At 37.4% G+C, this 16,597-nt stretch overlaps 1 protein-coding gene across 1 annotated transcript; it reads left to right on the top strand.

Annotated features, from left to right (window-relative positions):
* Window positions 1-802: 802 nt before the first annotated feature.
* Mthfs (methenyltetrahydrofolate synthetase) lies at window positions 803-10,888 on the top strand. The gene is made up of 4 exons (XM_065228462.1): window positions 803-918; window positions 975-1,088; window positions 1,505-1,649; window positions 10,380-10,888. Exons 1-4 carry the CDS (start codon window positions 805-807, stop codon window positions 10,646-10,648), a joined length of 642 nt encoding a protein of 213 aa, XP_065084534.1. The 5' UTR covers window positions 803-804; the 3' UTR covers window positions 10,649-10,888.
* Window positions 10,889-16,597: the final 5,709 nt, after the last annotated feature.

Here is a 16,597-nt window from a genome sequence, read left to right as displayed (position 1 = left end):
TTCGAAACTCGGTCTAACGCATTGAAACGCCATTGAAACGCCACTGAATTCACTTCGGCCTATCGGATGATGATAAACATTTATTCGGTCCGAACGCTTCTTTTGTTTTTGGGAATAATAGGTGCAAACCTTCTTACCACGCGTTCTCATTGACTTCGTTCGGTAGCTTATTAACTAAAGTATCGTAACAAGTGCATAATTGACTTGTTGACTCTGAAATCATGGATTTATTTGTTATTTTCTGCTCGATAGGCCCAAAATGGGCGATTAGGCCGAAGTAGTTCTCTACCTTATTTCAATTCCTTTATTCTTTGGAACAACTATGGCTAAACCTCTAGTTTTATTAATGTGATTGTTTCTTATCTTCCAATTGAAATGTTGAGTACAAATGGAATCTCCTAAAGGTATTTACTTCCTGTAATGCGGCAATCATAATATCGTTTGCTTGCAATATTTCATCAATTTCTTCCCTTTTATGTTGGTCCCTGCAGCCTTTCACATTCCGACGAGCTATCTTCAATACCTTGTTAACAGTTTGTTCTCCTTTTGCACAATCGTTGTTACTACTAGTACTTTTGTTTTCCTGATTGCATCTGAAACTGTATACCCCCAAAAATGCACAAAGTATGATAAAAGTGCACGTTTCCGTCAAATCGTTTTTGGTGTCTTCGGAGCACTTATTACTTGCACCATAAGGAATAAGACGGCTCCAAGACGATTAGACGGAAACTCGCATTTTTATCATAATTATCATTTTTTAATAAGTGAAAACGCGCTATATGAAATCATGTTTTTTTTTCAGAAATGAGCAAGCTGCAAAATCCAGCCAAGGTGGCACTGAGGCAAAAGCTCAAATCCGCCCTGGGCTCCATGAGTGTTAGCTCTAGAGCTTCCCAATCAGAAATTGTTACCAAAAAGGTACGGAATTAACTATCAATAAATAATTTCCACTCATTGTTGAATTTATCTTACAGCTATTCCAACTACCATTCTACAACAACTGCAAACGGATAAGCATCTACCTAAGCACCGAACGGGAAGTGAGCACTGTTACTTTATTACAAGAAATGTTTCTCCAACGCAAGGAGGTAGGTCTGATATGAATTTTTAGCACTTTAATTCCACCCCATCCAATCTTTTAACATATTACCCAAACCAATCTCCATTGAGACGTCCTTAAAACATTCTATCCGTCATTAATCATCACTAAACAGCGAGCAAAATGACGACATCCTGTTTGACCGTGAAACCATTCATCATCGGTCGCCATCCTTTGTCTCCCACTGCCACCGCAGCACTCGTGATCGTCTTCTTCGATTAAGACATTCCCCACTTTTCCTACGTGCTCGGAATGGGAAATTTTAGGAATGCACCCATTCTTCCCCACAGCTCGAGTTCCACAACCATTCTAACAACCATTACCATCGTTATTAAGCTTATTTCTGCTCCGTAAAGCTTCTCCATTTACCATTCATCGTGCATTTTCCTGTCACATCTTCTGCAGATTTTCGTCCCAACATACAACCGAACCACGATGCGGATGGTGAAAATCACCAATATGGCCGATTACGACAGTCTTCCGACGACCAGCTGGAATATCAAACAACCGAACTTTGACAGCAGCAAACGGGAGGATTGTCTAGCAACAGGTGGGTGGCAGTTTTTTCCATGTGTAATTGTCCTTTATTCTCGCACTGCTAAACATATTGAACATCTATAGGAAAAGATGTGATCATGATGATTCTTAAATTCAAATAGCACTCCTAGCTGAAGGATATATTTAAAGTTAAGTTGAAAAATCAGATGTATTTTGAATAGGTTAATTTAAATATTCGGCGACCGATAATAATTGTATATTCATTTTCAGACTTTGACTAACCGTCTCGTAAATAATAACAACCAACCGTATAGCAGTATAGGCTATGAAACAGAGTATGGTTCTACCTGCCGTTGATTGCGCCTTGCGCTTAGGCAAAATAATTTGATGCGTTATGTTTTGTGTTTCACATTAATAAAGTAGTCTCGTAATCGTAACGCTCATAAAAATGCCTGAAGATTTTGTTCCGTGATGGATCAGAAGATTCTTGTTGTTTACTCATATTCTTATCTAACATATTTTAATCAAATCTGGAGTGCTTTTAAAATAGGTCGTATGTAACAAGTGTAAAAAAATTGAGATTTTAAAGCTAGGAAATTCTTCTCAAAATACTCTATCCACTGGAAAAATTTGGGTCCGCTACCTTATTTCTGCTTCATTTTCTATGGAGGTGACAATGGTCGTACGTACCAAATTTGTCAGAATCGTAAAAACCGTGACAGAGTAATCATCATAATACTTTGATAAACCGTTAAAATTCTCACGTTCGAACGTATACCACGGCAGGCAAAATGTATTTAAACGCAATCAATACTTATTTCAGCCGATAGTAGCACTCCTACACCGTTTAAAAAAATGTAAATTTCTGCGAGATATATAGCACATAAAATGAACGCTAGATTTGACGTAAATTCACACGATATTTCGTGTAAATTTAAGCGCAATATCGCATAAATTAGCAATATTGTATGCAAGCTTGTAAACGATTTCGTTGTTTATGCCAAGTATAGCTCAAAATTACCAAATCAAGAAGGACTCCAGAAATGCATAACATTTTCCTGTAATCATTACTTAAGTCAATTGAATTTTTAGCTAGTAATACCTTATTTTGCAACTGAAGATTATTAGCTGAAAAATTAAGAATTCACCTGAAATCATTTATTCAATCCCAACAATATTTAATACAACCTTAATCCCAATGTTTCTAAAACTTCATGTAAAAAGAACATGTTTTATCATTTAGCAATTGATCAATGATGAACATGTTACTACACAGAAAAAAAAATGCTGAATTTTAATTATCGCGTAAAATCTCCCTTCGTTTAATTTTGAGCTATAATTGGCATAAACAGCGAAATCGTTTACAATCTTGCATACAATATTGCTAATTTATGCGATATTGCGCTTAAATTTACACGAAATATACCGTAAATTTATGCCTAATCTAGCGTTAATTTTATGTGCGCTATATCTCCCAGAAATTTACATGAATTTTTCGAACGCTGTATGATCTGTAAACATCATGGCCACGGATAAATCCTTACCAGTACACAATGTGAAGTGAGCAACAATTCGTAACTTACCCTAGTCGATATCACACGAATAATTATCAGTACCGTAAAGGTCTGATTTTGGCATCACGTTTGCAATATCTTTAGTTTGCTTGTGCTCTGCAATTGAAAACCACATACTCTACACAGCAAAAAAATCTTAGTTTTACTGGCGATGTAAACATCCATGCATACAAACATTCATGCATGTAAACTTCCTTTTCACGTAAACTAGCAGCTTGCAAGAAATGTTGCAAACAAAGGTGGACAGTTGCATACAATATATGGAATTTTGCATAACAATTCTCATAAATTTACACGATCTATAATCTAAACTTGTATGATATATGACGCTCCATTTATGTGCATCAAAGTAACGGAAATTTACACTACTTTTTTGGCTTATATATTTAACATTTTTCGGATAAATTTGAAGCTTTGCAAATTTTTAATACCTAAGAAAGCAAAGAAGTCAAAATTTATGTGTTTCCAAAATCAAACACATAAAGACTGGAACGCGCAAAAATTGGTCGACAAAAAATAATTTCTTTCAGTCAAAATTCATATCACAAAAATCTTCTTATTTTTCTTTTGGTAGTTCAATTCATACACGGATAGAAATCTCCTTATACCTTACGGAAAATTTCTATTGCTTTTTATTCATAAAATGTATAAGTCAACTAATAAGCAGACGCCTTGCAAAAAGTTAATGAAGATCATGTGTCAAATGAAATGTATAAGCGGTCACACATACATGTTATGCATTTTTATAGGACCTATGTGGTTTTTCTTATGGAATGTATAAGGCTGATGTTTTGGCAAAAATGTATGAGTGAAACACATGAATAAAATAATTAATTTTCATTTCGTGTATATTTAAAGGAAAAAATGTTCGTTTATTCTTTTGGTTTGCCAAATTCAAACTGCCGTAGCTTCCGCTTTACCCCTTCCATTAAATCTTGCACAGTGGTCTCATCGACCTTATTCACCGCCGAGCGCCAGTTAGATTGAAACTGCTGCTCGTTTTCCATGGATTTATTAGTTTTTTTTTAGATTCCGTTTGACCAAGGTCCAATACCGTTCGATAGGGTGGAGTTCTGGGCTGTTGAGAGGGTTGTGTTCTTTGGGTACCACAACCACGTTTTACGCATCGTACCACTGGATTGCCTTTTCCCATAGTGGCAGCTCGCCAAATCTGGCCATAAATAGCACAGGTCTATTATGTTGCTTTAGGAACGGCAGCAGCCGCTTTTCCAGACACTCCTGGACGTAGATCTCTTGATTGATGGTTCTCGTAGTAATGAAAATGCAGTTTTTTAGACCACACGTGCATATGGCCTGCCAAACAAGATATTTTTTCGGGAGCTTCGATAGTTTGATGGTTTTGAAAATTTCAGCCACCTTTCCTTTTCCTGGTGTAGTATAAAAGTCCTGTCCCGGAAGCTGCTTGAAATCCGCCTTCACATAAGTTTCGTCGTCCATGAACTAATGCGAGCAGATTCATATACAACTTTCGGGACCGCTGCTTTGCCGACGTGTTTTGTTTGTAATCTCGATTCGCCACCTTCACCTTCTTAAACGTCGACAACCCGGCTCGTTTATTGACCCGCTGCACAGTAGTATGGGAGACATTGAGTTTGCCAGCGACGTCCTGGATGGAGAGGTAAGGATTCCGCTTATATTTCACCGCCACCTTCTTCGTCGTCGCTGCCACGTCCGAATTACGATTACCGTCGCTTCCAGGCTTCTTGGCGGTCGACAGACGCTCCCCAAACACTTTTAAAACGTTTGTAATGGTCGATTTGGCCACATCCAGCAATTTTGCCAACTTGGCGTGTTAGAACGTCGAATTCTCTTGCTGCGCGAGCAAAATTTTGACACGCTTGCTTGGACGTCATTTTGAAAACTGGAGAGCAAACTGTGAAAACTCATCAAAGCAACCATTGTGTATACACTCAACTTCCTAATGCAGCATTTCAAGTTATTTATGCATTTTTAACAGAAACACACCAATTTGAAGTTGGCCAATTTTTGCACGTTCCAGACTTTAGTTTAGTCGAACAGAAATTGTTCATCTTGTGCTGGATAGTGTAAGTTGAGGTTTTTCCCGATTTCTTCCAATGTTGTATATTTCTCAAAACATTCAATCAACTAAACCTTTTTTTTTCAACAGGAAACGTGACGCATTTAGCAAGTTAAATACAACCCGAAGCCTAAAATGACTTTTCAAACGTTTAATCTTTTCATGATTCATGAAATCCCTGTGTTATCGATCGACTAATTTTCGAGTACGGATGTTAAAAATATTTCAAAAGGTAGGGGAAAGGCATGTAATGTCGGCATAAATGCCCCTAATTTGGGCTCATACATAAAATCAGCAATCGACTAAATTTTCAATAGCGACCAAAAATATCCATTGGTACCATCCCAATGACGCGTTCATCTAGATAAAATTGATAAATGGCAGATTTTTAGGGACGGGTCCAATTTTAGATCCATAGGCCAACATTAGAGCCATTTCCCCAATTTGGGCGATTTTTGAGTGTTTAAAAAAAAATTATACAAAATGCAAATTTTTAGAATGTTTAAAACTATGAACAGTTAAAACTGGACAAAAATCGAAGAACAAGAACTTGTGGTCAAACTTTTGTTAAATACATTTTATAACATTTTTTGTGAAAAAAATATACCTCTGAAATATTTAAAGAGTTTTGAGTTTATAGATTTAAAACAACTAAAGGACCAAGCACAAAACCAATTGGATGGATATACGTACTTGAACTGATTAATTTGAAATAAACAAAATTTGCAGTAGCGAAATTGGCTCTAATGTGGGCCTATGGATCTAAGATTGGGCCTATCGCTAAAAATCTTATGGATATTTTTATTGTAAATTTAGCCAATTACTGAATTTATGCGTGGGCCCAAATTAGGGGCAATTAGGCCGACATTACATCCATTTCACCTATTTGCGATCCTATTGGTCACCCTGACAAAAAGTATAAACTCAAGCGTAACTATTCAAATCGACGTATCTGCTTTTGTAAACAATCACTTCAAACGTCGATTTGTGGTAACTGCTAACTTACCCACGCAAACAAACACGATCATCTGGTAGGGGATCGTCCATTAATTATGTCACACTTTTAGGGGGAAGGGGTTTTGACGTAGGACTACGTCTGTGATTTCTATATCGGGATACACTTTGTGAAAACCGAAAATGGAACATGTAACAAAATTATGAAAGATTTTGAACGTTATTAACTCAGCTGCCCCTGGACAAATTTCAATAATTTTAACACCAATCGATCAGAAATACTAATACGCATCTGTAAAATTTAAGACTTCATCATTTTTCAAAATGTCACTATTGAAAAATGCATGAATGTGCAACTTTTATACTATGATAATTAAAATTATCACCGATTGCCTGCGAAAAGCGATTTCCCTAACACAGATTTCAAAGTTGAATTCCATCCGGTGGTCTTCTCCAGTATACAACGAAAGGCTGCCTGCAAGCAGCTAGTTATCAAGGCTGCCCACAACCGCAGATCGAATGCAGTTTCAATCCCTGTGTGTGGTTGTGTCAGGTCGTCGGCATCAGCAGCAGTAGCTGCAGTGCTTTCGGCACGTGGCGTTGACATTGCTCTCCAGTACACAACGAAATGCTCCAGCCCACATGAGCATCCATAGAAGGAGGAAGAAGCCGTACCGCTATTGATCGGGATCAGTAGCGCTTCGTGAGTCGCTGTGGGCCATCTATGTCAAGCGCGTCATGCAAAAGAGTGAAAACAGAGAGAACCCCGCTCAAATTCCTATTCCTACACAAAAAAAGAAGCTCCTGCTGCAGGTACCAAATAAGATATCTTATGTAAGACACCGTAGTCCTACGTCACCATTGCGTGCAACCTTATAGGGTTGTTCCTTGTAGTTTTTTTTTCCCCTAGGGGAATCTTTCCCCTACTAGCTGATGTTGTTAGTTTCTGTATGTGAGCTAGCAGTTGCCACAAATCGTCGATTGAAGTGATTGTTTACAAAATCAGATACGTCTATATGGTTAGTAACGCTTGAATTGACAGTTGTATAAATGCCTGATAACATCAATTTCAACAGAATAACAACAGTTGTCATGGCAACCACATATTCAATTTAGACAGCATTCTGACAACTTGAACCAAATATATAGTAACAAATTCAAGAATTTGTCACAGTAATTCGCGATATTATCCTTAATTACTTCAAACCATTTTCGCAACTTCATCGATATTTACCATTTTTTGCACAGGCTCATATTTTGTGATTTTGAATCAAACTGGAATTTTAAATTAAACTTGGGGCCCTACATATCACACCAATCAAACTAAGGCCTTGATGTCCTTTGCTGTCCGATTGCTGGGGTGGCCTATGTATTGCGAATATTTTTTTTTTTTTCAAAATAATGTATGTACCCTAATTTACAGGTCCGGACTGATTAGTGCTTTCCTAAACAAACTAAAACTGTAGTGTGGCACAAATCAAAAATATTGTATTAACAATATGGTCCACTCTTTCCCCAGACAACCAGAAGTCGTATAGCAATGTACAGACAGTATCGTAAATTGCTACAGTTTAAGTTAAAATCGCATATAAGAATGGCATACCTCGCATTATGTTTCAGTTAAATCGTATAGAATGCAAATTTCCGACTTATATGCGATGACTCATTTTTCCGTCGTACTGTATCACAATTTAAATCGGATTACATCGTAAGACTTTTCAAAATGAATTTGTTATTACAGATTAAATCGTATATGATGTTAAATCAACTCGTTTGAAATTAAACGAAAATATGCACGTTAATGGCCTCCACTGCTGTACGTATAAGCCATTTTTTTGCATTCTATACGAATTGTTTGTTTGTATATATGTATGTATATCACGAAAACAACTTTGAATATACGTGCAATCTGGTTGTCTGGGTCGTTTTCTCAGAAACACAACTTTCAGACAACACTAAAACCCTTTCTTCAAGACACACGCTATTTTTAAACTACCCAAATTTGGGTAGAATCCACCCAGATCTGTCAAAACTGAACCTACCCAAAAATGGGTAAAATATGTTGGGAGTGACAAGTTGACAAATGAACAACGATTATCGGATTCATGTCGATGTTGATTTGTAGCTTACGTGGTAAACTCTTAAAAGAACTTAGCGTTTTTTTTTTTAGAAAGCACATATAAAGGACTCAATACAAAGAATTCGGACTTGTGACCAGAAAAAGGACCCTAGTGATCATGAGGTGAACTTTCGGAAGATGGCAACTTCCGGTATGTTGAAAAGTGTAAAATACTCCTAAATGTGGATATTTCCGGAACGGGGACGACCTGTAGAGGCTAAAAAACGGTTATTGACGCCATTTTGGAATCAAATATGGCGACCTCCGGTTTGTGAAAAAAATGCTAAATACCTTATAGGTCAGAAATCAATGATTGACGCCATTTTATAATCCAAGATGGTGATTACTTCATACTGGTTCATAAAAAAGGGTTAAATACACCATGATATGGGCATTTCAGAAACGACGTTTATAGGCCGGGAATCGATCATTGATGTCCTTTGGGTATCATCTTCTTCTTCTTCCTCGCATTTCAAGCTTATTGCGTATGGCATATTAGCTTATTGTGTGCTCTCAACTTAGTGTTCTAGATGCACTTCCACAGATTTTAATTGAGAGCTTTCGATGCCTGTACCATTTTTGCTTTAAAATAATTGTGTGGCAAGTCCAATCATATTTCTATGCCCAGGGAAGTCGAGAAATTTTCCAACCCGAAAAATTTCTAGACCGAACCGGGAATCGAACCCAGCCACCTCCAGCATGGTCTTGCTTTGTAACTGTGCCTTTACCGACTGAGCTAAGGGAGGTCCCAGGGAGGTTTGGGTATCAAGAACTCCGTTAATTTCTATCCACTGGATTGATCTATCCGCATAATTGTCTGCTCCATGTCTATTCGGATAATCCGAGAGGTCCTCAGTGGCCTCCAGTGTTAATTTTCTGGTCGCAAGTCCGTATTCATTCTATGAGTCATCCAGAAGTGCTTTCGAAAAAACCACAAAGCTCTAAGATCATTTTTATAAATCGACCACTTTTACGGTTGTTCCGGTTTTCTTGCAGGACCAGCTGGTGCTCTAATGCAAGGGCGAAGTTAGATTTTGCCAGAGGATGGTTGGTCATCTGCCCAATAACTTTCTCAAAGACACCAGGACATTATGTTTCTAATTGTCCATCAGACGTTCGTTCTCCCCTTTAGTCTGTACTTACAGGTACCGCAGTTAAAAAATTCACATCACCTCCGAATGTTGCAGCAGCATTCGAAAGAACTGGAATATCTAATAGAAATGCGAGTATGATTGTGGAAGCAATAATAGAAGATAATCACACGAAGGCATCCAACTCATTTGATATACATTATCAGACCATTCGCCGTTTCCGAATGAAACATCTTGAGGCACTGGCGAAAGTAGTAAATATTTTATTTTGTTCTAAGATTCTAAACTTCTTTAATTCTAACATTCTAAAGTACAAAAATTTTAAAATTCTATGGCTCTAAAATTCTAAAATTCTTGGACTTCTAAATTCTTAAATTATCAAATTCTTCGTTTAGATTTATCCTGCTGGAGTGAGAGGTAATCACGCTTATCACTACACCACCGGTGCCGCCCTTTTCTTATACTCCAGCTACACTGCTTTCGAGTAGAGTTTCAATCGAATTACATGACAAAATCGAATCATTAACATAATAACTCAATACTGTGATTCTGGTGACTCATTTGGATTTGTTTTTATACTTTACCTACATACACTTTACCTAGAGGAAAACGTTAAAAAAATCTCAGTGAGTAATTAAATGTCCTCACTTTTCCGAAAAAAAAAACTGCTTGAATATGACGAAATTCAACCAAGTTTTTACTCATTCCAGAAGTATACAAATAGACTGTGTGAAATATCTCTCGATTTTCTTCATATTTAAGTTAAGAATGTTTTCCAGGGAAGATCGTTTAAATTTTACTCATTCACTGAGAAACCACACTTTTGGAAATGTTGACCCAATTTTGAGTTACTCTCATTGACCGTGCGGTGAAATTTCTCGATATTTCCCCCCACTGATGCCAAACCAACTTCACAACGCCATAATGTCATCATCCACCTTTGAATCTGACGAAAATAGTGTCATCCAAAATGTTTCCATTCCAGGACTGGACCTGATCATTCTACCAGGAGTGGGATTCACTCGCAGCGGTCATCGCCTGGGACACGGTGGTGGCTATTACGATCGTTTTCTCCGTGAATACTTTGCAAAGTTTCCAAACTCATCGTCATCCAGTGGAGCCGCAGTCCGAAAAACCTACCTCGTAGGGATCGCCTTCCGTGAACAAATCGTTCCCGAGGATCAGCTACCAACCGATGAGCACGATTTTCCACTGGATATGGTTGTTTGGCCCGAAGCAACAGAAGCGAATTAGAGTTGACCCAAGAACCGAAAAGAGGTGGATTTCTTTCGTCGGATTTAAAGCAGCCAACAGGAGTTTTAAACAATACTTTTATTTAAGTTTTTATTCGTTTCTTTCGAGCTCACAATTGCGCTTGTTTGTTCCTACATGTTAACGCTACTATCTAAGTATGTACAATATCCATTCGTTCGGTTTTATCTTAAAGCACTAAATGACTAAATCACAATAAAGTTAGCAGCGTTCGTTCTTTTATTCAGTTTTCCCACATACTACGTGATTGGTGATGGGATCATACTTTATCAATGAGTCAAGGCAGCTGCTTGACAGCACGGTTTCTGGTAACGTTCGGGTGAGTCATCCGAGGGAGAAACTTGAAATCTGTCCTGCCTAGTATGTATTGTTTCGTACGAAGGTGAACTTGGTAGGTACCAGACATCAACAACATGTTCTTTTGGATCGTAAGGTGCAGAATATTCCATTAGTGTGGGTTTGTCTTAAGCAGAGATATTCCAAGAAAGTAGGGATTTTTGTGAAAACTTCCTTTCTATCTAAAGCGTTCAACAGATGAAAGGCTCATTTCACCAAAATCAGTTGATTCATTGTGTAGTAATAAATAAACCAAGTGGTTTACCAACAACTTATGAGAGATGTATTTTTCATGGCATACTTCAGTCATAAAGTATTATAGGGCTAACTACCCCATTCCACAACCCGCACTTAATCTTTCTTAATCTAGCGTAGTTTAGCACCAAACAAAATGATATTATTACAGATGACTTCCAAATTTATTTATCTTTCCATTGGTACCGTAAGTTCTGATGAAGGGTTGCGAAATATTCGTTCATTGTTGAAAATACAAAACTGCTTCTGGCGGCTCAACTTGGCCTACGGGTTTTCTTGGGCCTATTAGCCATTGAAACGGCATTGGGATTCTCTTTGGCCTATCGAACGGAGAGAAAAGTGAATTCGCGTGCGCCTTCAATACATTTCAAGGTGCCTTTTGTTTTCGAGATCTTATTTTGCGTTCTTCAACACTTCAGCTATTGAATAGAAGCATCGTACCTAACGTTTGTTTGACACGTTCACGCCGGAATCATAAAAGTGATTGGCCGGAAATATATGATGTTTTGTGCTTGATAGGCCCAAAATGGGCGATTAGGCCGAAGCAGTGCTCAACCCTATCTCTGACAAAAACAAAACAAAAATAATGGCTTTTATGAAAATAATAATTTTTCTCGACCCCCGTGAGATTTGTTTGCTAGTTTCGCACGCGAGTTTATTCTCTCAGCGAGCCTCAATGAATGAGATTTGAAAACAATTTCCGAACACTGCTCAACAGTGAGTAGAAAAGTGTTTACTCACTTTTGAGTAGCTATACTTAGTTGATGAGTTCAATAAGTTTCAAGTGTGGAAGTCACCTCCCTGGCACTCGATTTCCGTCAGTGATTAATCACCAATTCAAGCATAACTTTTCAAAAAGACGTTAGTCGCAAAAACAAACAAATCGATATTTTGCTTCTAACCGAATATAAAATACATGCTGCTCCTACGAGTTAATGAAAAACAAGGTTAGAAATTTAAATGAATTATGGAAAAAATATTTAATGAACGCCCTATGTGATCTACTTTCATTGTTTTTAAAATGGTGTTGATACACACAGCTAAAAAAATGGTGTAAATTTCAGTTACTATGATGCACATAAATAGAGCGTCATATATCATACAAGTTTGGATTGTAGATCGTGTAAATTTATGAGAGACGTCATGCAATATTCCATATATTGTATGCAAATGTCCACTTTTGTTTGCAACATTTCCTGCAAGCTGCTAGTTTACGTGAAAAGGAAGTTTACATGTATGAATGCTTGCATGCATGGTTGTTTACATCGCCAGTAAAATTCAGAATGCTTTGGTGTGCACCCTTTTATTGTCAACATGACTTGACTGTTAAAATTTGATGATAACACAATAACTGCAGATACGCTCATAATGAAGCGTCGTATGTGAAAAAAAAACAAGCAACCCTTATCAATCAGCAGATGCGTCAAGTTGTTTCTAAGTAGCTGCAAAATGGATTTCAACGGGATTCAGCTACTACTAGGTATGTTTTGTTAAATATTCTTGGCTAAAACATAAATATTATAAATATGTTTTAAGATGTAGCCACCCAGAGATGATGCTGATAAGGAAAACGACTACACGAACTACATCAGATGTCAGCCAAGGTAGTTTACGACGAGAATAAGAAAGACAAAGTGCTTACCAAAGAAGATCCCACTGTTCGTCCGCAGACGTATCTTCACTGCAAAACAAAAACCGGTGTATCTGATTTGACGTATGTGAAAACCGTTCTGCCAAATATACGGATCATGCAGACACGCTAACTTGAAAGTACTCATTAATGAGTAAAAAAAGACCCATTTTGAAGAAAAGTGGCTTAACTCATTAATGATTAAACAATTTTACCCATTAATGAGTATCTGTTACCCATTAATGATTAACAATTACTCATTAATGGGTAACAGATACTCATTAATGGGTAAAAAATTTACTCATTTAATGATTTAAGCCACTTTTCTTCAAAATGGGTCTTTTGCAACCATTAATGGGTACTTTAAAGTTAGCGTGGAGTGTATGCAACAATCAAGGTGTGATACCGACGAATCAATCAAGGTGCATGTGAGTAGTACACAAGTAAAAGGTGTATCATTTTGTTTTATAAAAAAAAGTCTTGTCCGTGTTTGCGAAAACTCAAAATTTTTCACAATCCCTTAATCTAACTAATACCAGAAACAGGTTTTAAAAAATTGCATTAACCTTTAAATAGGATTTAATAATCTTATATGGACATTGCTATCCAATGTTTCAAATTTCTTTTCCAATATTACATTAGCCATTTTGAAAAGTTATGCTTGAATTGGCAATTGGCTCGTTGATGAGTGGAACTCTATTGCAAAATAGAGACCGAAGTTAAATAAAGGAAAAAAAAAATAATGGATGCGAGTAAATATAGGTGACAGTCTTTACAGAGATGAATTTGTTGCAACACAATGGATTTTTACGAGAAACGACACAGTTTTGCGCATTTTGCTCCATATAAGGCTATTTTCAAAATTTGTACATTTTTTTTAATCGAGAAAAAAATCCTTCCGATTGTAGGTAAATTATACGTTCAAATACATTTTCTCTGAATCATCAAGGTAAAAGGTTGGATACACAGAACTGCATAATAGAACTTTTAATGAATTTTTGAACTCTACTTTTCACCTTGATAATAAAGAAAAAGAAAAAAAAATCCCTGAGTAATCCATTGCCTTTCTCGTGAAATATTAAAAAGCTTCAATTCATATTATGATCATTTTAGGAGGAAAATTAGTTTCCATCTTGAAGGCAAATAAGTTCAATACATAGTTGAAGATGCTAATTTCAAATAACAGACTGTAGTGGTTATTTTTTATACGATAGATGAGGAGGAGATGAAAGTATAGAATTGATAGTTCCGTTTAATCGTTCAATCGTTGACTTCACGTAGAAGTAATACTAAACATGTATAGTTAAAGTAAGTTCCATAATAAATTTTCAAATATGTAACCGTAATTGCTTTAGTAGACAATGACTTCAAACGTCAAATTGTCGAAACTGCTTGCTCGCTCAACTAGCCCCACAATCAGGTAGAGCCAAACTTTGTCAATATAAAGTTACGTGCCGGAACTTAAATTTGAGTAAAAATGCTTTAACCTTTCGTTACTCGCACCAAATTTTGTAGCACGAGTACTCGCGCGTTTTACTTTGCACAACAGTACGAGTTTTCCATTGCCATTTTGCTGCCGAGCTACCATTTGATCTGACGGATATTCCCCAAACAACTTGTTTTGAACTAAACAAGCTACACGTTTATTACAGTAAACCTCCCAAAAATGAGGATAATAGGGAAAATGTAAATGGAAACCGCGTTAACGGTGTTCACACTACGTGGGATTTGACTTATTTGATTACAACATGAAATATCTCGAGTATTTTCTCTTGAAAATTTGGTTAGAAGTGGTTTATAGTGTATTGTTTACACTGTATTTTTATCGCTGTCAGTTTTTCGAAAGTTGGAAAAAAATGGTGTCACCCGAAAAGCAACGTCGCGAATTGATTATGTGCAAGCACCTGTAAAATCCTCAACTCTCTCATTGGGACATCGGAAAACAACTCGGAATCGTGCAGTCAACGGTGAGTCGTGTGATTAAACGTTACTACAAAACTCTGAGCTTCGAAAGGAAGGAGAAATGCGGTCAGAATGGATGTCCTATTAGTGATCAGGATCATAAGCGTGTCGTGAAAGCGTTTAAAAGGAATACCAATGCTTCAGTCAGGGATGTGGCCAAAAAGTTGAATCTGTCCAGGTATCTCGTTCAGAGCGCTAAGGACCGGGAGAGACTGCATACGTACAAAGTGCAGAAGGTTTCAAATCGTGACGAACGGCAAAATACGGTGGGAAAGTCACGGGCCCGGAAACTGTACACCCAGATGCTGACGAAGCCTCATTGTCTCATCATGGATGATGAGACTTACGTCAAGGCGGACCTCCGGCAGCTTCCGGGGCTACTGTTCTTCACCGCCCAGTACAAGTTTGATGTTCCGGAGGAAGTAAGGAAGCAGAAACTTTCAAAGTTTGCTAAGAAATACATGATTTGGAAAGCGATCTGCTCATGTGGCAAACGGAGTGCATCGTTCGTGACTACCGGGACTGTACACGGAGAGATCTACCTCAAGAAGTGTCTGCTTCCTCTGTTGAAGCAACACGAGGGCCCTACGATCTTCTGGCCTGATCTAGCTTCGTTCCACTATTCAAATGATGTCTTGGAGTGGTACGAAGAAAACGGGGTCACTTTTCCCCAACTCACTACTGAAAAATACTGGGCTATTATGAAGCAGGTACTACGGAAGCATCCCAAGGAGGTTAAATCTGTTGTTAAAAAGTTGTTCAGAAAGTCAAGATCTTTTTGTTTGTGAACAGTAGTTTAGAATATTCTCACTATGTGGCGCTAGTATGCACGTGCAATTCTCGCATCTATAATATCTCGAGATCCGGACCAGCTAGAAGTTTCTGTATTCAGCAAAGCTGTTAAGGTGATGAAAACATTTTGAATGGTGAAAAGTAGTTCAGAAATGTATCAATACGTGGCAGGCAATTTTAGCATATAAAATATCTCGAGATCCTGACCAGCTTTAGCAAAAAATAAATAACATGAAACGAAAAAAAAAAGTAGGGGAAATGGCTCTAATGTTGGCCTGTGGATCTAAGATTGGGCCCATCGCTAAAAATCTGCTATTTATCAAATTTATCAAGGTGAACGCTTTATTGGGACGGTACTAATGGATATTTTTGGTCGCTATAGAAAATTTAGTCGATTGCTGAATTTATGTATGAGCCCAACTTAGGGGCATTTTGACCGACATTACATCCATTTCCGCTATTTTAAAAATTCAAAAATGAAAATCTAACAAAAGATATGTGGCTCGAGGTTTTGCACTAAATAAGACTCAAATCGAAATAATATGATTCCAACGAACAATTTTCATGATTTAAAATCCTATGTTGGATATATTGAGTGTATCTAGCTCCTTTTCATATCCAAATAATAGAGCTGCATTTGATTCAGCATATGTCACATGTATACTAACGCAGCAAAGCGAGAGAATTCTGAACTCATTAGCTCACCATCCGGAAGAACTTTATCGCATGTACAACTTTGCCGATAACAGTAACTTTATGTATGGTGACGACCTCAATCTATATCACATACAAATATTTTATGTGCATACTTCTGAACTACTGGTCACCAGCCAAAAGGCTTTGACACTCTTAACAACTTTGTCGAATACAGTAATTTTCTAGCTGCTCGGAATTTCTAGCTATATCAAATATGATGACGTGTATACTAGTGAGAAAACTCTGATCTGCTGTCAACC

This window comes from Ochlerotatus camptorhynchus, unplaced genomic scaffold (genome assembly GCF_037179485.1).
Source record: "Ochlerotatus camptorhynchus isolate MF236.1 unplaced genomic scaffold, CSIRO-AGI_Acam_v1.1 ptg000291l, whole genome shotgun sequence".
Classification (NCBI taxonomy): Eukaryota; Metazoa; Arthropoda; class Insecta; order Diptera; family Culicidae; genus Ochlerotatus; species Ochlerotatus camptorhynchus.
The sequence above is the reverse complement of the archived record's forward strand: the minus strand, read 5'-3'. Positions and strand labels throughout refer to the sequence as shown.